The sequence below is a fragment of the Mustela nivalis genome (genome assembly GCF_964662115.1).
Source record: "Mustela nivalis genome assembly, chromosome: 6".
Classification (NCBI taxonomy): Eukaryota; Metazoa; Chordata; class Mammalia; order Carnivora; family Mustelidae; genus Mustela; species Mustela nivalis.
In genome coordinates, this window is record NC_139025.1 from 112,475,157 (window position 1) to 112,497,522 (window position 22,366).

Below are 22,366 nucleotides of genomic sequence, written 5' to 3' on the forward strand. Positions count from 1 at the left end.
AATGTAAAACTAGGAAAACACACTCCTTCGGTGGAAAGAGCCCAGGTTTCACCTTCCTTCCAAGTCATGACACCACTCTACATGTACATTTCTGAGTCTTGGTTAACTGTATTTTCATCAAAGTGTCCTTTAGAACTTTGCTACTTGAGGACCCACAGCATCATCATAATGTGGGAGCTCACTGGGAAGCAGATTCTCAGGACCTTCCCCAGACCCAGCAAATTAGAATCTGCAGTCCCCCGGCATTTCACCCTACAGTGTTCTCACGAAAGACAATGTGAGTCTCACCAACCTGTAATCTAACCACAAACAAATGAACAAAGAAGATGCTTTTGCATAGGGAACTCAAAGAGGACAGGACATATGTGGACATAAACAATGTATTCATACTAAGAAATGCCAGTATGCTTACTAAATGACAGACCAGGAGGTAGACACTGCCCTTCTCCTGTGTTAGAGGCACCGAGCACTTTTGTAACCTGCATGAGATCCCACAGTCAAACACAGAGTGGAAGAGGCAGAATTTGAATCCAGGCGATCTGACTTCTGAGGGCATGTTTTTAACCATTACACCCCATCCCCTCCTGGCGTATTCAGGAAATGAAATAGCTCTGATTCAGGGCCTGGAACAAAAAGCTAGGTTGCAATAAGGCCCACCATTTCAGGCTCAGTCACATTTAGAAACAGAGACCACATCAGCTGGAGATCAAAACCTCTAACAGAACTCTCTTAGGTATGATTTAAGGTCAGCAAGGCACAAGAGGACATCTGGAACTCCATGATTCTCCTGATGGGGTGGAAAATGGGGCCAGACAGGTCTGAGCCCCTACTGTACTTCCCATCAGGCTCCCCTGGCTCTTCCATGCCATCCCCCACCTCTCCTGGAGTTTTGCTCTTCCAAAGACCCCCTCCCACCCATCAGATAGCCAATGACAGCTACTCCTTTCTTCACTTTCATTGAAAATCTGCAGGCATCTGTTCTGCTCAAATAAGTCATTTTGCACCTTATTTGAAACCTCCTCATTAAAAAAAAAAAAAAGTCTGGTAGGGGAAGACTGTGCTGATAAAACCACACGTCAGTAGCTCTTCAACTAAACAAGAAGATAGGAGGGGTAACAGGAAATTTCAGATGTGATAACTGAAGAGTTCATCCTTTGTGAAAATCAAGCCTACCAGCTACAGGGTGTTAATTAAGATGGGGTTTTAGTCTGGTCCCCAAAGAATCATGTACCTACTGGGGTCTTAGCTCCACTCATACATTTACAGGTGCAAGAAGGGTGGCAGTCCAGGCCCAATTAACGTGAACGTGGAATCCATGCCATCTTATCGAAGGTGCCTATTGCTAACCACACGGTTCTTTTTGGCACAGGTAAGCACCCCACAAGGATGCTCTTAAGCCCCAAGGGTTTGCAGAGTGGGGGACAGGGAGTTCCTGGAACAGACTTTGTAAGTCCGAAGAGGCCGGAAAAACTCTGCCTGTTTAAGGTACAAATCTGCTCTAAAAGGCACTAAACCCCTTTCATTTGGAAGCCTGCCCCATCAGGTGCGAGGCAAAATTAAATACACATTGCCCTGAAAATTCCACCTTCGCCCTCGTGATGCCAGCAGTTTCTTCACAGATCCAGCCCTGCCTTCTTCATAATCTCCACTCCAGAGTAGGGAAGGATGGCGGAGTCCCCTTTGATGCACGAGATGGAAACATAAATCATTTAATACTTGAAATGCCAGACTGAGCCTTGAAAGATGTCCTGAGATCAAAATCACCGAGATGACAGAGCCGCCCTAGGTTAGCCCACCTGTCCCAGAGCTCGTGGTTCGGTGCGCCGCGGGCTGTGGGGCGGGAACAGGCCACAGCCTGGCCACACGCGATGGGTTGGCAGTTTCAGATCGAGCACCGGGAGAACACGCTACAGAAATCCAGTCCTGGGCACTTACCTTGCACTGCCCAGACACGCAGATGGCCGTGCCATTCTGGTCACAGGGGGTACCATCAATGACCTTCTCAGCTTGGCGGACGTAGAAGCGGTAGCCCATTGCCTGGCAGTTCAACTCACACTTCCGGTTGCCCTTTACTACCAAAAAAAAAAAAAAAGAAAGAAAAGAAAGAAAGAAAGAAAAGTATCTTTTTGCTTCCGGTATTCCTTACTGAGATAAAATTCACATAACATAAAAGTAACCATTTTAACCAAAGTGTACAATTCAGTGGTTTTTAGTATATTCCTAATGTTGTGCAACCACCACCACTAACTAATTCCAGAACATTTCTGTCACCAAAAAAGAACCCCTGGACCTGTTTGTGGTCACTACCCCCCCTCCCTCCCCACCTCCCGACTTTGGCAACCACCAGTCTATTTTCTTTCTCTTGATTTGCCTATTCTGGACATTTCATAATCACGTACTTTTCTTTTTTTAAGATTTTGTTTATTTATTTGAGAGAGAGGGCAGGAGGAGGGGAGGGGCAGAGGGAAGAGCAGAGGGAGGGGGAGAAGCAGGCTCCCTACCTGGGACTGGACCCGGGGTCTCTGGGATCATGACTTAAGCCGAAGACAGATGCTTCACTGACTGAGCTACACAGACGCCCCATAATCACACACTATTTTAAACCGTGCTAAGAGTTATGACATCTCCCCATATTTGATGATTGAGGGAAGGGACTGGGTCTTGATCTACTGGCCTATAGTAGAGATTCAAAGAGATTCTTAAGGAATCTCACAATGCAAATAATAGACGCTACTTTTAGAAATCCTCCCACGCTTTAACACAGTCGTAATTATATCTCACTTCCCGGAGATCACAGTGTGCACACAATTTTTTATTTTTTAAAAAATTTAAAAATTTTTTAATTGAACATCTGTGCTGTTATAACACTTTTATACTCTGTTACACAGAGTTTCCTGTAATAATTCTTCCATTATTAGATACTTAAGTGGTCTCCCCATCACCTCAGGTGGAAGACTCCCAGCTGAGTAAGAAGCCTGAAGCAGGGCTGGATCCCAGGACCCTGGGATCATGACCTGAGCCAAAGGCAGTTGCCTCGCTGACCCAGCCATTTTTTTTCTTTTGCCTTTCTCTCCTCTCCCCCGACCAGATATATTCCCCTACAGAGTCTTTCACACAAAGCCTGGCACACAGTCAGTGCTTAATAAATGCTAAATTAATTACTGCTACAACCAATACATTCAGAGCAATTTAGCTGCCTCCAAAATAAGAATGAGAAAATTTATCCGGCAAGATATATTTCCAAAACAGACCCCAAGCCAAGTACACACTGATTTTTTTTTTAACTGTTTTTGGAGACAAGATGAATGCTATGTTCAGCCATTAGACAGCATGTTACAGGGTCATGCCTTTGTCTGAAAATCTGATTACTGGATTGGATAACACTGACTTTTTCCTACACAACACAATACATCATATTTTCCCCAGAGTTGCTGCCTGTCATAGCAATGAACTTCACTCCAAAGCCACTGAAAACCGCTAAAAGGAAATAACATGGAGCCTCTGGGATCACAAGGTTTAGGGAACACTGAATCTTCTATGTACTCTGAAGTCTATCTGAGAAGTCAGGAGACAGGATTTCGTACTCTGGCAGCCCAAAAGATAAAAAAAGGTGATCTTGACAAAATCAAAGAATACCAAGGACGAAAGCACCTTTGGAGTTACCTAAAACCAAGCCATTTTTACGTAGATTAAAAACACAACACCGCAGGAGGCCTAAGAAAGGCGGTGACAAGGAAGGGGTAAACTAGTTTGCAAAGCTTGCTTTCTCAGGTCATCTATCTACCCTGACCCAGCTTCCTCCTCCCCAGCTCTCACTTTCTGAGGTGACAGCAGGACCAATCCAAGGGCATTGCCTTTTAAGTAATAAAAGTGTCTGAAAGGCAGCCTCACATGGGTAAGGGTTTGGAGTTCTCACTTCTCTTGGCTTCCTCCCAACTACCTCTAGCCTTTGGGATACTATCTTTCGCAGCCACAATTTTATTTCTCAATATTCACGACCGTATAGCAGAAGAACATTCCGAGAACCAAAAAAAAAAAAAAAAAAAAATGTCTGAGTGTGAGACTATGATGGCCGAGTCTCTGAACAGCTGCCCGAAAACAGCCTTGAGTCTGGCCTTGAGGCTGGGCTCCTCCTACCTGTGGTCCAAACCAGCCATTAGGTCTGAGCCTCTGCCTATGCGGCTTAGACAGTGTCCCTGCCTTCTCAGACTCGCAAGAAGGAAAAAGGGGGCTCTAGCAAAGAAATGAAGCCTCCGGACAAGGGACTGCCTAACACAACTGCCTAGAATCCTGCTCCCTTAGCAATACTCAACCTGGTGCCTCTCAGGAAAGCGCCTCAGGACTGACTTCTCTCGGCCCTGCATACACTCCCCAGCTACTTTAAAATTCCACAGAAAAATGTATTTGCAGGGCCTCGGATTAAGGTTTTCCATAGATGATCACTTCGTTGCTTTTTTCCCCCATGAATACAACTACAATTCTCAGGCCAAGAACTTCTCTAAGCAGATCTTGCCATGGTTTTTTCAGTGCAGACAGAGGAGGAAAATTAGAGAAGAGTGTCCAAGAGCGGGGAGCAATGGGCCACAAGCGATGTGGGCACCTCCTTCTCTCCCGGATTCTCTTATTGCTCTCCCTCTCTGCTCTCATCTGCTTCCCAAATGTCCTCCCCACCCCCTAGAAAGGAACACCTTTCTATTCCACACACTGAGCAGGTGACTTGAAGCATGCCCCAGGACCAGAAGCATAACACCTTGTTGAAAATGCAATTTCTGGGGCCTCAACCTCCAACTCTTTCAGCAGAACCTGTGGTAAGCTATTTAAACAAGCCTTCAGGGCCCTTCTGGGGCAGTCAAGTTTGGGAGCCACCGCTGGAAGGAAAATCAAGCAGTGAGAAGGCCTGGAAGTTGCTGACTATTCTTATTTTGAATCCAAGATGTTCAAATTCTACACCTAAATGTCTAAGGTAATATAAGCACTATCTGTAGCTATATTTAGAATATTGCCAGGTAAAAATGCCCTCTTACTATTAAAAAAAAATGCTGATTACACAAGAAAATTCAAATGACTTAGAATAAAGCAGCTAACAGCAAAAGCTACCCTCAAATACAGGTTAAATATTTAAATTACTCATTGAACTGTGTTCCCTCAGAAAACCCACTGATATAAAAATATTTTTTATTTTTTTATTTTTTATTTCATTATTTTGTAAAGATTTTACTTATTTGACAGAGAGAGAGAGATAGCAAGAGAGGGAACACACGCAGGGGGAGTGGGAGAGGGAGAAGCAGGCTTCCTTCTGAGCAGGGAGCCCGATTTGGGGCTTGATCCCAGGATCCTGAGATCATGATCTGGGCCGAAGGCAGACACTCAATAACTGAGCCATCCATGCACCCCTAAAAACATTTGTTTAAAAAGGATTTTATTTGTTTATTTGACAAAGAGAGAGAAACCAGTGGGGGAGGGGCAAAAGGAGAGGGAGAAGCAGACTCCCCACTGAGCAGGGGCAGGGTTTAGCCATGCGGGGCTCAATCCCAGGACCCTGAGATCATGATCTGAGCTGAAGGCAGACATTTAACCAACAGAGACACCCAGGCGCCCCAAGAGTAAAGACATTTTTTAAGTGATAAAGGACAAAAAAAAAAAAAAAAAAAAAAAACAGAGAAGGAGTTTACAGTTAAAAATTTTGGAAGGTAGGAAGCAAAAGGACCTCTGGAAATAACAAAGCAGACCCAAGAAAACTGAGCATAAGCAGGAGGGGAAGCCACAAAGCTGCCTAGTACATTTCATCTCCAAGAGACAACTTTGTAAGTAGGGCAGAAAGCAGGCCTAAAAACAGAAAAATCAACTGTAAGGGTGGTTAACAAGTAGTCAGAGATTCCACTTTCCAGAAAGGTTAGCTCAAAGCCTTTGAAAATCAACTCCTTCTTAAAAGCAAAAGATAGCTGAAATGGCTATACTAATATCATGCCAAATAGACTTTAAGATAAAAGTTGTTACTAGAGACAATAGCATTTTATGATGACAAAAGAATCAATCCATTAAGAAGACAACAACAGAGCCCCCCAAACACATGAAGCCAAAACTGAAAGAACTAAAAAAAGAAATAGGCAATTCAACAATCATAATAGTTTGAAATATTGATGCCACACTTTCGATAAAGAACAGAACAACTAGACAGAAGATCAGCAAGGACTCAGAAGACCTGGATAGCATTGTACACCAACTAGACCTAATAGCTGTTTATAGAACTTTCTACCCAACAACAGCAGAATACTCATTCCTCTCAAGTATACATGAAACATTCTCCAGCAGGGACCAAATGTGAGGTCACAAAACAAGCCTTAATACATTTACAAGGACTGAAATCACAGAGTATGTTCACTCACCACAATGGAATGAAATCAGGATTTGAAAGCAGAAAGAAATTTGGGGACTTCAAAAATATGTGGAAATTAACATACTTCTAAATAACTGATCAAACAAAAAACACAAAAGGAAAATAAGAAAAAACTTTTAAGTAAATAAAAATAAAAATACAACACATCAAAACATGGGATGCAGATGTAGCAGTGCTTAGAGGAAAAATTATAGCTGTAACCACCTATGTTAAAAAAAGAAGATCTCAAATCAATAACCTAATCTAATTATATAAAGAATGGAGAGACAATAGAGAAAATCAATGGAACCCAGAGTTTGTTTTTTAAAAAGATAAACAAAACAGACAAACTTTTGGATAGATTGACCAAGAATGAAAGAGCGAATACACCTAACACTAAAATCAGGAATGAAGAGGGAACATTACTACTGATTTTACAGAAAAAAAAAAAGGACCTCTAACCAGGGAAATTAGGGGGGGGGGGGAAGAAAAAAGAAAAAGCATCCAGATTGAAAAGGAAAAAGTAAAACAATCTGTATTCCACAGATAACCTGATTGTATATATAGAAAAATTTTCAAATGCACCAAAAAACTATTTGAACTAATAAAAAGTTCATTGAGGTTACAGGATATAAGATCAATATGCGAAAGTCAACTGTATTTCTATACACTATCAATAAACAATGTGAATATGAAATAAGATGACAATTCCATTTACAATAGCATCAAAAAGAATGAAATATTTAGAAATTAAATTTAACAAAAGAAGTTTAAGACTTATATGTTGAAAACTACAAAATAGTGGGAGGTTGGGGGAACTAGGTGGTGGGTATTAGAGAGGGCACGGATTGCATGGAGCACTGGGTGCGGTGCAAAAACAATGAATACTGTTATGCTGAAAAGAAATAAAAAATTAAAAAATTTTTAAAAAAAGAAATAAAACTACAAAATACTTTTGAAAGACATTAAGAAAGACCTAAATAAATGGAAGGACATCCCATGTTCATGAATCAAAAGACTTAGTATTATTAAGATGGCAATACTCCCCAAATTGATCTACAGATTCAACACAATACCAATCAATATACCAGCTGTCTTTCTTGCAGAAATTAACAAGCTATTCCTAAAATTGATACGGAAATGCAAGAAACCAATAGCCAGGGGTGCCTGGGTGGCTCAGTCAGTTAAGCAGCTGCCTTCAGTGCAGGTCATGATCCCAGGGTCCTGGAATTGAACTCCCCATCAGGCTCCTTGCTCAGCCTTTCCCTCTGCCTAGCACTCCCCTGCTTGTGCTCTCTCATTCTCTCTGTCAAATAAATAAATAAATAATATTTAAATTAAAAAAAAAAAAAAAAAAAGGAAACCAATAGCTAAAATAACTTTAGAAAAAGCTGGAGAACTCATACTTCCTGATTTTGAAACTTACTACAAAAGTAAAGCAATGAAGACAGTTTGCTATCATAAGGCCTGGCATGTAGAGTGATCAAACAGAATTGAGACTATAAGAATGAACCTTTATATATATGGCAATTGACTTTTGACAAGAGTGCCAAGACAATTCAATGGGAGAAGAACAGTCTTTGCAATAAATAGTTTTGGGACAACTTTGCATATCTATATGCAAAAGAATAAAGCTGGAACCCTACCCCACACCATACCTAAAAATTAACTCAAGAGGGAACATCATCCTAAACATAAGAGCTAAAACTAAAAAATCGTAGAAGAAACACAGGTATAAGTCTTTATGATAGTGGGTTCATCAATGGTTTCTTACTTAATATGATATCAAAAGCACAAGTAAAAAAAGAAAAAAAATAGATAAATTGGGCTTCATCATAGAACTTCACTGAGAAAATAAAATAAAAACCCAAGGAATGGAACAAAATTTTTGCAAATCATATATCAGATAAGGCACTTGTACCTAGAATCTATAAAGAACTTTCGTAACTCAATAGTGAAAAAAAAAAAAAATGGGCAAAGAATTTGAACAGACATCTCTCCAAGGGAGAGACATAAATGGCTAATAAGTACATGAAAAAATGCTCAATAGAGTCAAAACCATGATGAGAGAGCACTTCATACATATTAGGATGGCCTAAATTAAAAAGACAATAAGAGGAGATGTAGAGAAGTCAGAACCTTTGTACAATGCTGACAGGACTGTCAAATGAAGAGTTCCTTTGGGATACATTTGGCTGTTGCTCAGGATGTTAAACACAGTGTTACCATATGACCCAGCAATTACCCTTCCAGGTATATACCTATGAGAAATGAACACATACTTGAAAAATCTTGTCCATGAATATTGATAACAGCATTATTCACAATAGCTAGGAAGTGAAAACAATCTAAATCTCCCTCAACTGATGAATGAAAAAACAAAATGTGGTCTATCAGGGCACCTGGGTGGCTCAGTTATTAAGCATCTGCCTTCAGCTCAGGTCATGATCCCAGGGTTCTGGGATCAAGTCCCACATCGGGCTCGCTTCCCCCTCTGCCTCTCTCTCTCTCTCTCTCTCTCATGAATAAATAAATAAAATCTTTTTAAAAATGTGGTATATCATACATGGAATATTACTCAACAGAAAGGAAAGAAGTATTGATATGTATTATGACATGGATGAGTCTTGAAAACATTGTCCTAAATGAAAAAAGCCAGTCACAAAAAGTTGCCTATTGTCTAATTACAATTATCTGAAATGTTCAGAACATGCAAATCTATAAAGGTAGAAAGTAGATTAGCAGTTCCCAGAGGAGAAAGTAAATGTTAATGGGTATGGACTTTCTTCTTGGGGTCCATACTGAAATAATTTAGTGGTAATAGTTGGACAGTCTTCTGAATACACTATTAAACATTAAACTGCAGTATTTAAACTGGTGAGTTTTATGGTATATGAATTTTATCTCAATAAAACTGTTATAAAAAAATAAAAAAGAGACAGGTAGCTTCCTAGATCTCCAAGAAATCATCAAATAAATAATTTGGAAAAACTTCTTTTTCCAGGTTAAAGGAATCCACCAAATGCCCAGGGCAATGGTGTTAGTGGTAAGATTTGATTTTACCTTACTTATAATTAATACGTTACCCTGACTGTTTCATGGTTACAAATGGAGGGTGTGAGACTCCTGAGTCAGAGATAAAGGACTTTATTGCTCTTGGAAGAGCCTGCAGCATGAGCATCAGCATATTTTTATCAATTCCCCTTGTCCTCAAGTCTCACAGAGGCAGTGCCCAAGGGCCCAGATGGATATTGCATACACAGCTGAGGGATGCTTTGCTTGAAGGACCTGCATTTAGGGAGAAGCAATAAGAAGCCCTGTTTTTTGTCCTGAGTGGAGATGTATCTCATCCTTCAAGGTCGTTCACTGCAAACAGGATCTTGAGAAATGACCTGGTTTTGGGGTGGGCAAGGCCTTGTATTCTTGGCATACTCCACAAAATCTGTAGGAGCATAAGAAGTATCTCCCAATGAAGCAGGATAATGAATAACACCACAGCACATGGCTGTGAAATTTTAAGACACTTGGGACAAAGAAAAGATAACAGAGGCTACCAAAGATGAAACAAATAAAATGATATTGGATTTCTCAACAACTTTGAAAGTGAGAAGATAATTGAGTGATAGCTTGTGACTTTTGAATGAAAGTTATTTCTAGAGTTTTCTATCAAGAACTAGAATTCTTTATCTAGTCAAGTTATCAACCTCTGAGAAAAAATAAAGGCATTTTCAGAAATCCAATTCTTGCACAATTTCCCTCTCATGCACACTTCCTAGAGAATATATTCTACCATAATGAAAGACCAGGCTAATAAAAAAGTAGAAGTTGTTGGATCCAGGAAATAGAAGATCTAACCCACAAGAGAAGCAAGAGGGAATGCACGGGACTAGGGTTGAAGGGGATCCTGACAAGACATATTTGCACTAGGCTAGGATTGGAGCAGGTCAGAAGGGTCAAGGAAAGTGTTAAGTGTCTGAATCTTCATCTCAGCTCAGGTCTTGATATCAGGACTGGTTATTTAGGCCCTGTGTTAGGCTCCATACTACTTAAAAAAAAAGAGGGGGGTGGTCAAGGAGAAGGTGAAATGGATAAAATGTCCTATCAATTTTAAGATACTGGTATTTTACAATATTGAGATATCAAGTAATTGATAGAAGATTTACACAATTTAGAAGGGGTTGCGTTGGTGTGAAGTACACAGAAAAGCAGACAAACTAAAAGGAAAAAGGTATTTATTAACAACAAAGAAAATAAGGATTGTGGGAAGAGAAAAGTCATCACAGCACCTGGAATGGATGCTACAGCCTGAAACCCAGATTATCCGGTACCAGCACCACCCTATCTGGTACCAGCACCACCCAATCCAGAAGTCCTCCCCTGGAGTTGGGAGTGCCGCCAGCTGGTAGCTCAAAGCTGTGTCTTTTGGGAACTTGCCCTCAGCCTAAGGGAGGTCCTTTAAACAAGGTTAAGCCTCCTCCTGATGGAGAGCCCAAAGACTGGTCTATGTAGTTGCACAAAGGTTGAGCGGGTCTCAATTTGGGAAAACTCTGCAAGCTAGCCCAGCTCAGAGCTGTCCCACTCTGCATCTCAGGTCTCCACAGGCATTGTCCCAGGATGACTCGCTGGTAAACAGGGGATACAAATCACTGCCTCAGGCTCAGCATCCTGGAGACCTGCCCTAAGCTAGTCCACCATATGGCTCAGCTACAAAGAGCCCCCAGGCAGTCACGCTATGAGCAGTGGTTACTAATCTAACCAAAATGGAAACATAATTACATTGAGAGACTGTGGGGATGGGAAGTGTGCACCTGTTGATAATGATTAAAGTGGGCTTCAACGTCATCTTCAACAGAACACACCTGAAACTGAAAAATCTGGAAGTAACAACACAAGCAGCATTTATAGATATGAAGGCACAGCAGAAGAACAGCTAAAATAGTTGGGGAGTAAGAAATAGTGTCAGCGGGGCAAAGTTTGTGGAACTGTTTCTGTAAAACAGATGCCCACGTTATTTGGATTAAATGCTAAAAGTTAATTTTGGGGCGCCTGGGTGTCTCAGTGAGTTAAGCCTCTGCCTTCAACTTGGGTCATGATCTCGGGGTCCTGGGATGGAGCCCCGCATCGGGCTCTCTGCTCAGTGGGGAGCCCGCTTCCCCCTCCCCACGCCTGCTTGTGATTTCTCTGTCAAATAAATAAATAAAATCTTTAAAAAAAAAAAAAAAAAAAAGGAATGGCAAAAACTCAGGTTCAACAATTCACGTTCCCAGAAACTGAATCCTTCAGCACAGTTTCTGTCAATGGTAGGCTCCCTCCCATCTCTGTTCAAAATTAACATGAAAGTGTCAAGCTCACCACTGTCTTTCCGGGAGCTCTGCAGAAGCAGGACAGCAAAACAAAATGCTGTTCTCTACGAAAGCAAAACGTTGCAGGAGCATGGAAACTCAAGGGGCTGGCTCAAAATTGGAGCCAGGAGGGCAGAGTCTGCTGTAGCACTGGCTGGGCCGGGGGTGGGGGGGGGGTGAATAATCGGGAGCAACGGCTAAACCAGGCTTGGCCTCCACCTGTATCATCGAGACAGTACTCCTCCTCCTGTGGATAACAAAGGATCTGCCTGCCCTTGGACTCCACATTCTGGACTAGACGCAAATGATTACTCTTTAAACTGCCCTCCCCCCAGACTGCATTTTCCAGGACAAAGTTCCGGAAAATAAGATGAGGAGCATGACTCTAAGAGCCTAGGCTCTTCTCTGGAATTAGAAAACTGTTCTGAAAAAAAAAAAATCAGAAGAGAAGAGGGACAAGACTGTCTAAATCCTAGCTTTTCCTATTCTAAAAAAGGAAATTGTTTGGGGTGCATTCTGTTAATAAAACTTCAATGCAAAAACATGCAGCTCATCAACTGCTAACGTCCCTAACCTTCAATCCCACACTTGCGACTTCTGTGTAATTCAAACTTCAGAAGTTCACATGCAGTGTCCCACTCAAGACCGCCTTAGCAGACTTGGCAATCTAGATTATTTACAAGGAACAGAAACGTCTTTTGGAAATGCTGAAAAATCACTGGCTCCATGTTCTGCAAGAGGTAAATGCCTCTTAGCGTGATCGCTCGCCCTTGAATGTAGTTCTGGTCTGCAACGCTCCAAGGCACGGGTTCTCCGACGCTAGTGTGTTCAGAGTCTCCCTGAGGTCTTGCCAAAGCACAGACGGATGGACTGACTGCCTGCCTGCAGTTTCTGATTTATTCGGTCTTGGCTGGAGACCCCAGAATCTGCATTTCTGACAGGTTCCCAGGCGACATCACGACTGCTTGCCCGGGAACTGCACTTTGAGAACCACTGCTCTACCAGAAGCTGTTGAACCAGGATGGAGAAAGGAGACTTGGCCATAGCCACACCACTCACTACCTGATCCCCTCAGGAGGAACTGCCAAAGCCGCCATCCAAAATTACACGTGGTCGCCTGAATAAAAGGTCACAGTTCTAGGCCCGCAAACCAGCCAGTGGGAAATTGCAACCCTCAGGAGGAAGTTCCCTTCAGAGCGGTCAGGTACAACCCACGTTGGGCAGAAGGCGAAGCGGGAATAGGAGCTTCTTTTTCCTTAGCATCTGCATTTGGATCTGGCTACCTAACCTCTTCCCATCTTTTATAATATTCAGATGTCTGCTGTTTATTGAGCACCTACTGTATGGCAGACCCTTCACAGATATTAACCCAGCTAATCCTCATCTATGGAGGATGAGGACACTGAGGGGCAAGCAGGCTTAGTGACCAGCTCCCAAGGACAAGGCAGTAGTTGGTAGAGCTCAGCACTGAACCCAGGGCTGTGGTGTTCCACCTTCCCACACTGTGCTGGAGCCCAAACCTAGTCCACACAGAGCTTCCCCCTGCTGTCCTGCCAATGGGAAACAGATGGGACACCAGTCACCCCAAAGTCACCTACTGGAAGCCAAGTTACCTACCTAGTTAGCGCTATCCAATTTGCATCTCTTGGGTCCCTGAGGGCTTTGGGTCTCCCCCAGGACAGCCAGGACAGCCTCACTCCAGCAGCTCCAGAAAGTAGCCTGTACTTCTGTTGTGGATTTCTAAGGCCGAGCTCCTACCCTGCCCAATTCTGTGCCATACTCGAATCGGTCCCGTGGCATTTGTGCCACACTGGGCAGCTCTTTCCCATTCCTGGGTCCTTGTGCTGGCTGTCAACCTCTCCTACCTCCACCATAATATTATGATAGAATCTGAAATATATTTGGTCTTTGACCTCAGTTCCTGGCAAAGAGCTTCTAAAACCCTTGTGATTTCCTGGGAGATAAGGTGTGGGGAGGGGGGTCTTTTGTTATTCACAGTAAGACCCTTTCAAGCATACCTGAGCTTATGCTAATGACTGAGTTGTTGGTAGGCCCTAGATAACTTCAGAATGGGGGCTGGTCATCAGAAAGACCAAAGCATGACTACGGGGGAGGGGAGAGGCTGGAAACTGGGCTGTTCCCCAATAGCCAAGGATTTAATCATTCTTGCCTATGTCATGGGACCTCCACACAAAAAAACAAAAACAAAAACTCTAAATGACAGAGTTCAGAAAGCTTCTGGATTGGCAAACACACGCAGGTGTTGGGAGGGTGGCATTGCCCATAGAAGGCATGGGAACTCCACATCGGGAGTTCCAGCTGGCTGTTCCCGAGTTCTATCTTATATCAGGAACTGATAACCGGAAGTAAACTTTTCCTGAGCTCCAGGAGCCATTCTAGCAAATGTATCAAACCTGAGGAGGGGGTCCTGGGAACCTTCTACTTGGAGCCAACTTGGGCAGAAGATAATTCGGTGACCCACTACTTGTAAATGGTTTCTGAACTGGGGAGCGGGGGCAGGCTTGGAGGATAGCCTCTTGCTATAAGGTCTATGCTAACTCTGGGTAATGAGTGGCAGAGCTGAATTAAATCACAAGACATCTGGTTGGTGTCCGCAGAGACCTGGAGAATTGCTTGGTGTGGGAAACTCACATATTTGGTTTCAGAAATGTTGGGAGTAGAAACAGAGCTTGTTTGGTGCATGCCTGCTCCCCACGGTCACTAGCTTCCAGGGACGAAGGTCAAACCGTCTGCTGGCAGACCCCAGGTTTCCTTCTCGGTTGACAAGCACTGATGCGCCCTTCTAGGGCACAGCCCAATTTTCTTCAGAACCGGACACATTTCTGCCAGTGCAGCAAGCATTCAAGAAATCTCTTTTACTCCCTCTATCGCTCTGTCACCAGCCTGTGTCATTCATTCATGCTGGATTCTTCTCTACTCATTCACTGCTTCTGCCAAACCCTAGCCCAGGTCCTCATTAGCCTGTGCCAGAAAAGGGTTACAGGGTCTCCTGGCTGGTTTCCCTAATTCCAGCTCCCTACCTTCTCCTCACTTACCCAGCTTAAGCTATATTACCAAAAACTTCCTTCTTCAGGAAAGAGGGGGTGCCCCTCTTAAGGACCTGTCATAGCCCTACACGCTGTTCCCATGAATCCTAAATGCCTACCCTCCCCACTCTACCCTTTCCCCACATGCCCCATGCCCCTCTCAGCACATGGCTTGGCACATGCCATCTCCCTTAGCTGGTTACGTATGTTCTATTCTCTACTTAAGCAAATTCTACTTGACCTTCCAGATGTGGCTCAGTCCGTCCACCTGCTCCTGGAAGCTTCTCCCCTATGACAAGGGCCATACTTGTCCCACTGATCTAGTCATCTTTAAATAGAATGTCCCACCTAGAAAGAACCTGTCAGTTAATCCTCTCAGTTTACACAGCAGAAAACTGAAGCTCAGAAAAGTGAACACACTTGCCTAGAGTCATGCTGTTGATCAATAACTTGACCCTACTTAAAATGCAGAAGAACTTCCTTAATTAATAATAATAATACCTAACATGGCTAGTTAGGTAGTAGTCACAGTAAGCCACGCCCTGTGTGAAACAGGGCATGGGCATTAGTCCATCTTATCCTCACAACTCAGCAAAATAGATATTGTTATTATCCCATTTGACAGATGAGGAACCTGAGGCTGAGAAAAGTTAAGGAGCTTGCTAAAACCCCCACCACTAGAAGGTGGTGAAGCCAACAGGGTTCCAATCCAGGTTCGACCCAAAAGCAGGGTTCAGAAAGCTTCTGGATTGGCACTTACTCTCACTGCCTGTTGAAACTTTACTTCCTTCACCTGAGTACAGATTATGTCCCTAAATAGAAACTTACTTCCTTGAGGTAAAGGATGATACATCACAGAGTACCACACGTGGAGCGATGTTCGTTCATTCACCAAAACACACCTACTGTATGCCAGGCACTGTGCCAGGGTCCAGGTATCAGCGAGTTGATAAGACAGAGTCTTTGCCAACACGGGCAATCAGCGCTCATTCATTTTATGAATTCACTCACTAAATATTTACCGCGAGTCTACCTTAGTCCGGGTACTACAGTAAGTTTCGAAGAAATGACAAGAAAAAGAGAGCAAGTCTTTGACCTAGTGCAAGACCAAGTCCGACCCCAGCTTCACAGGGAAGGCAGCCACTTAATGGCTATTCACACGAACAAACATGAGACCATAACGGAGAAGGACAGTTGACCGCGTGAAGGGGCAGAGAGGAGAGAAGAGGATTCAAGGCAGAAGTTAGCGAAGGCCATACCCAAGAGGCAGTTCAAGGGATGAGAGACACCTCAGTGGCTGAGGTAGACTGTGAGGGGAGAAGATGTGAGAGGAGAGGTGAGGAGAGATGATGTGAGGTAAGGCCACAGAGGGAGACCCAGGCCACACTAGACCACCATTCTCACAGAAAGAGGGAACACACTCGTCTGAGTTCTGTGAAGCAGCATGGCCTACACAGCTTGGACGCTTCCAGAGAGCAGAACATAGAACGGCAGTAGCTTCCTGTTTGGAGCAAGTTGCTGGACGCGGAGCCTCCTGGAAATGGGATCGGTCGACGTGGTCCGAGTGACCGACCTCTTTCTGAAAGGTTTCCTTTTTCCCTCATGTCACAGTCAATCAACGGCTAGAAAAGGGGACTGAAAACAAACCCCGTTGTGGAAAAAAACGCCATGCTGTTCAAAACTCTTCAAGCTGTGGGACACGTACTGTTACATCTTAACATGTTACATTTAATAAAAAATAAACGTTGGAAGGAGGTTCTGTCAGCAGAAAGCCAGTTTGGCCAACTGTCAGGAAAGCAGGCTGACAGCTGCAGGAGACGCGGGAGGTCATAACCGGTTTCGTAGAGCTTGGGAGAGCACAGCTCTCTGTGAGCGGATATGGACATATTAATATATGGAACGTATACAGATCCTCTAGAAAAATGAGGTGGCTGGGGTTTTTCTTGTCAGGAACTAAGGATGTTGAGAGCTGTGAGCAGGAACTCACGGCAGAGAACTCCGGAAAAGATGCCATGTCAATGAGAGGTGTGAGAAGCCCAGGGAACCCAGAGCCTGAGGCAGGGGTACCGAGGGGTACGGAAGGAGGCGGCCTGCCTTCCCACCCCCCGCTATTAACAACTTTGTAAAACACGTCTGTGTGTGCACGTGTGTGCTGTGTGTATCTGTGTGCTGTGTGCATATTACATCAGTGTGTGTATATAATGGATATATCTGGGTGCAGGGATGCATGCGTATATATGTATGTTAATTTGTATAGATAGCATGTGTATATGTGTGCACGTATCTTCCAGGCTGTTGGCACAAGTCCAAGGCAATCAACAGTGATAAGAACACAAGGAGGGCTGATTCCTAAGGCGGAAAAACTTACTGCATGAATGTGTGGGGCAGGGGCAGAAAAATCCACAGGCCTGAAAGCCAAGCAGGGGCTCTCACAAAAACCCTCTCCGTCTTCTAAACACTGAAGAGCAGACATGGTAAAACACTGGAAAGAGGTTTCAGCAGGAAGAAAGTTCTGGTGGCTTCAGGGAAAGAATTTTTTAGTATGACATATTCTTAGAATTCAGGGAAAATGGCAAGAAGCCCCAGCTAATCTCATCTCTACTTTCTTTTCTTTTTTTTTTTTTTTTTTTAAGATTTTATTTATTTATTTGAGAGAGAGGGAGGGAGAGAAGATGAGAGAGGAGAAAGTCAGAGGGAGAAGCAGACTCCCCGCGGAGCTGGGAGCCCAATGTGGGACTCGTTTCTGAGACTCCGAGATCTTGACCTGAGCTGAAGGCAGTGGCTTAACCAACTGAGCACCCCCCCAGCCGCTCCTCGTTTCCACTTTTCACAGAAAGGAGAGAGTCTGTGAACCGCCCACGCTCAGCACAGTCTGTTCCCGGGAGGCAGAGGGAACTTGATCCTTAACGTCAAGTTCTCTCATGGCATGTTCCTTAGCACCCTCCACCCCCAGGGGGCTCTGGGCTCAGCTCTCCCTGTCAGGCTTTAATAACACCCACCAAAGAGTAACTTCCACCATGTAACCATCTTATGACAGCCCACCTGAGTTCTTCACTGTCCTAAGATGGGTTTCAAGGACACTGCTTTTTACCACTGGGCTCTAACTCTTCCACGGCTCTTTTTACTGTTCTGGAAACGCACCATGGACACTCTCATCTCTATTTCTTCTATTCAACTCTCCAGAATGTCCTTGATATTCCAATATTCCAATATACCTAAGACAAACCCCACCTTTTTTTTTTTTTAAGATTTTATTTATTTATTGGACAGACAGAGATCACAAGTAGGCAGAGAGGCAGGCAGAGAGAGAGAGGAGGAAGCAGAGCAGAGAGCCCCACAGAGCAGAGAGCCCCCCATGCAGGGGCTCGATCCCAGGACTCTGAAAACACAGCCGGAGCAGAAGGCAGAGGCTTTAAACCACTGAGCCACCCAGGTGTCCCTACAAACCCCACCTTTAACATAGGTTTGTGAAATACACAAGCAAAAACTGTGGCAAGTGGAGGTAGAACCACCACCACCACCCCCCTCCCCGTCCCACCCTCCAGGGAATATGAAACAGAAAAATTGCCTCTGTCTGGGATATCAGGAAAGGCTTTACTAAGGAAGTGACTTTTGAACTGAAATGTATACAGATAAAGTTAGTTTGTGAGGAAGGGGATAGTAAGGAAACTGTCCTAAGCAAAGACACCAGCCCGTGCAAAGGTCCTGTGACAGGAGGAGGAGTAGAAAGAAGGTCAGTGTGGCTGGACACCAGAGAGTAAGCCAGCCTGGAAAGGTGGCTCTTCTTTAAGTCCACAGTTCTCGTGATCCCTCTGGACTGGGTTGCTAGATAAAATGCAGGATGCCAGAGAAGTTTTTCAGATATACAATATACACTACATGGAACATATTTATACTAAAAAAATTTTAATAAATCTGAACTTCAAATTTAACTGAGCCTTCTTTATTTTTATTTGCTAGCAAACTTGCTCTGGATACAACAAGAGGACATGTTTTCTACATAACCCGTTTGCATTCTTAATCACAACGGGTCTTATTTTTCAGCTGGCTTGATGTTTTTCTGCCTCTGATGACTTCAATCAGAGAACCTCAGAGCAGGAAGAGTCCTTCTAGAAACCAGCCAGTCTAACCTTCTAACTCTACAGACAAGAACAGGAGGCTTACTTAGTAAGGCACCTGGAGCTGCTCAAGGTCAAAGCTAGAGACCCAACTGGGGCTTCTTCCACGCCTCCCTGCAGTGCCTAGAACAGCGCTGAGCACATTAAAAAAGGGCTTAATCAATTGCTCAGTTGCATTAACAAGCTCATTTACATGCCTCTGTACAGAGGGGGATAAATAGACACAACCCCAGACAGCCAGGGGCTTTCCAAACAAAATAAACAGCAAGCCAGACAGAGAAGGGGCCATTTGCACATGCACAAACACAGGGGCAGACACAAAGGACCCCAGCAAGTGGCTGCTTCAACCAGCTACACTCCTGCCTTTTCCTGGAGATTCTAAGAGCCCAGAACCAAGGCTCTCCTCCGTGCTGGCTTGGTGAATTTACGCCTGCCTGGTGGCCCTTTGGATATCCATGGCACATGTGAAAAGTGATCATTTTTACCTTAAGATGAAAACTGTGACCCTGAAGGGACTCACCAGTCAGCCTCATTTGTCCCTTTTCAGGCCCCGGGTGTTTGCTAAGAGAGTTTTTTTTTTTTTTTTTTTCAGGCCTTCTCTGCAGGCAGAACACGTTCTGTCCAAATATGCACAACCACCAGGAGAAAAAGCCAGGGCGGGTCCTCCACCACTATTTACCAAACGAATGCGGCCTTCCACATTCAGCTCTGCTGAATGCAGGGGCTAATCCCCCTGAGTGAGCTTGGCTTTCATTCCGGGGCTTTAAAAGACGTCAATCCATCCCAATCACAATCAAATGCAAGCATTTCACTTTCCGAAGACAAACACGGATTTGGACAAATGAGAAACGGAGGCTCCCTTGTGGAAGGATGAAAAGGAAATTCAGCAGCCCCGGCTCCCTCTCAAAGGAAGCACCGGGAAGGATGTTCCAGCCGCGGCCACACAAAGCGGGGCATGAGCTCATCATGCCAGAACCTAATTGAAACTTCAGGCTGAAACAGTGTTTTGTAATATTTGGGGGAAAGGATGGGCAGAGACAAAAAGGAGAAACAAAGGGTGTGTACAGAACAGCATGAAAAGCAGCCCACTTCTTGACTGTAGGACAATTTGGATGGTGGCCACTGAGTTAAATGAAGTGTAGCCTTCTTCCTCTCAATCTCGCTGAGACCCAAAGCCGTTCTGCAGAACTTGCTGCTGTTGGCATCAGGGCTCCAGAGCCAAGCCTTTCAGGTCCATGAGGACCTTCGAAATCCAACTGGATTGAGAGGGATGTGGCAGAGAAGAGGCTGGTTAGACCTTTAGGCAAACTACCTAGAGTTTGAGAATCTACTAAAAGGCATCGGAGCAGAAGAGCCAGCGTGGTTTTTGCATGTCCTGAGCAGGGTCTGAATCTGAGTCCCATCACATACGAAGCTTGTGTCACTGGACAAATTATGTCCCTGAAACTTGCTTTTCTTCTCTTTTAAAATAGGTGTTCCAGTGCTTGTCTGGCACACTTGCCTGACAACCACGTAAGAGAATGCTTGTAAAAGAGCAGGCCCTCGATAAATGTCCACTTCCTTTCTTCTCCCCTGAAATTAGATGACCCGGGAAGTGGCAGAATGTCTGCTCTGGGAAGCTTTATAAGAACTGCAGACATAGAAATAAGCTACCTTTTTTTTTTTTTTTTAAGATTTTATTTATTTATTTGAGAGAGAGAGAGCGAGCATGAGAGGAGAGAAGATCAGAGGGAGAAGCAGACGCGCCACAGAGCTGCCAGCCGAATGTGGGACTCCATCCTGGGACTCCGGGATCGTGACCTGAGCTGCAGGTGAAGGAGCAGGAGGCTGGCTGAGGACAAAGCAAAGGCTGGCGCCTTGCACCCCGTGGTCTTTTAAGGTGGGGGTAATATTCAATTGGCATTTCAAAGGCAGTCTCTTAACCAACTGAGCCACCCAGGTGCCTGAAATAAACTACCTTTGTGGAAATGTGGCAACCCCAGACAGTGGAAAGATGGGCTGGGTGGTAGTGCCCAGTAGTCTCCAGGCTTTATTAGAAGTACTCCCTTGCTTGTGGGTGGTCCACTGATGGCTGGCCAACCCCAAAGCCCTTCTGAGTTGCCTGTTCTTTGAATTGTCTTTGATAATTGTCGCAGAAGCATGGCCAAGCTAAAACATGCCTGGAAGAGGAGCAGAGAGAGTGGCTCCCTGCTTTTGGATGGCACTTCAGGACTCGGGAGCTGCCAGACCTTGGGGATGCCGTTCCGGATCTCATTATTCCATTTTCCTCATTATGACTCTTGCAAATTGCCACCTGCAAGTTTCATTTCATTCCTGGATCTGCACAGAGACATGCTTCTCCTCTTCCTTCTTCCCAGAGTCTCCTGTGCATTGAAGGGCCATAGTCCCCTGCAGTTCAACCATCATCTGCTGAGGCACACAGGTCTCAGTGAGTGAACTTGGCCTTCGGTCAAAGTTCTCACCCACAAACATGCTCAGTCTCATTAAAAAAATCTGTGAGGACAAGTGGATACCTAGAAAAAATGTGCCTCAACTGTAGCCATAGCCAGTAAACCTTTGGGACATTCGCTCTTTTCCTCAGTCCCCTCCTTCACCTTGACTTTGTAGCTCTAGCCTGATGCTCTGGTTTCCTTTGGATAGATTTGGCCATCCGTAATTACCTAGAAGAAATTGGGGGAGAGGCCAGAAAAAGAGAGCATTCCCCTTAGATGCCCAATATATTTAAAATGAAAGGACGTGATCTTTTCAACGGGTGACCCCCTTCCCACTACACTCCGATTGGGCTTCAAGAAAAATTCCTGGATAATCCAAAAGAGTAAACTAGTCCTCAGGGCAAAACTCTGACAAATGGGCAAGAACAAGTTTAGAGGAAAGACATTCAAGGTCTTTTCCCTGGGCTGAGAAGGCTTGAGGTCAGGGGAAGGTTATATGAGAGTAGACATAGGGAAACACAATATGCAACATTGGATTTAACCTTGTACACCTCGGAAAAGAAGGTCAAACTTTCCACAGTTTGTCTATGCAATCGGAAGTTATCCAGTGGTTCTACCCATATTTCTAAGTCCTCTCTAATCCCCCTACCCTGCTTTCCTTGTCTAGTTAAAGCCATACAAAGAGCTCACCGAAAACAGATAGTCTCATGAAAATCAAACCAGATAACATAAACAGAGAGGAAATGTTATATAAGCTCCCTTAAGCCTTTGGCCTAGATTCCAGTGGGCCCGTCCTGTTTGGTTTTTGATAGTAGGTGTATAGCGGTAAACGTTAGCATTTCCTGATTTGTATCCTTTTATCTGAAAATGCAGGCATTGCTTTGGATATGCTGTTCATTCGGTTTTATTATTAAAAGAAGAACCAACATCTCATACCCATTAGGATGGCTGCTATCAAAAAAGAGACAGACAGACAGAAAGAAATGGGACAGGTGGGGAGGACTGAAGAAACTGGGAGCCTTCTACACTGTTGGTGGGAGTGTAAAAACAC

At 44.2% G+C, this 22,366-nt stretch overlaps 1 protein-coding gene across 2 annotated transcripts in view; it reads right to left on the reverse strand.

Moving 5' to 3' along the window:
- The window catches only part of THSD4 (thrombospondin type 1 domain containing 4), a 556,226-nt gene that overhangs the window by 307,070 nt on the left and 226,790 nt on the right, over positions 1 to 22,366 (reverse strand). For both annotated transcript variants that reach the window (XM_082733853.1, XM_082733854.1), the window contains exon 7: positions 1,936 to 2,072. In XM_082733853.1, the coding sequence (XP_082589979.1) occupies positions 1,936 to 2,072 (137 nt within the window). The remainder of the gene's footprint in view (positions 1 to 1,935; positions 2,073 to 22,366) is intronic.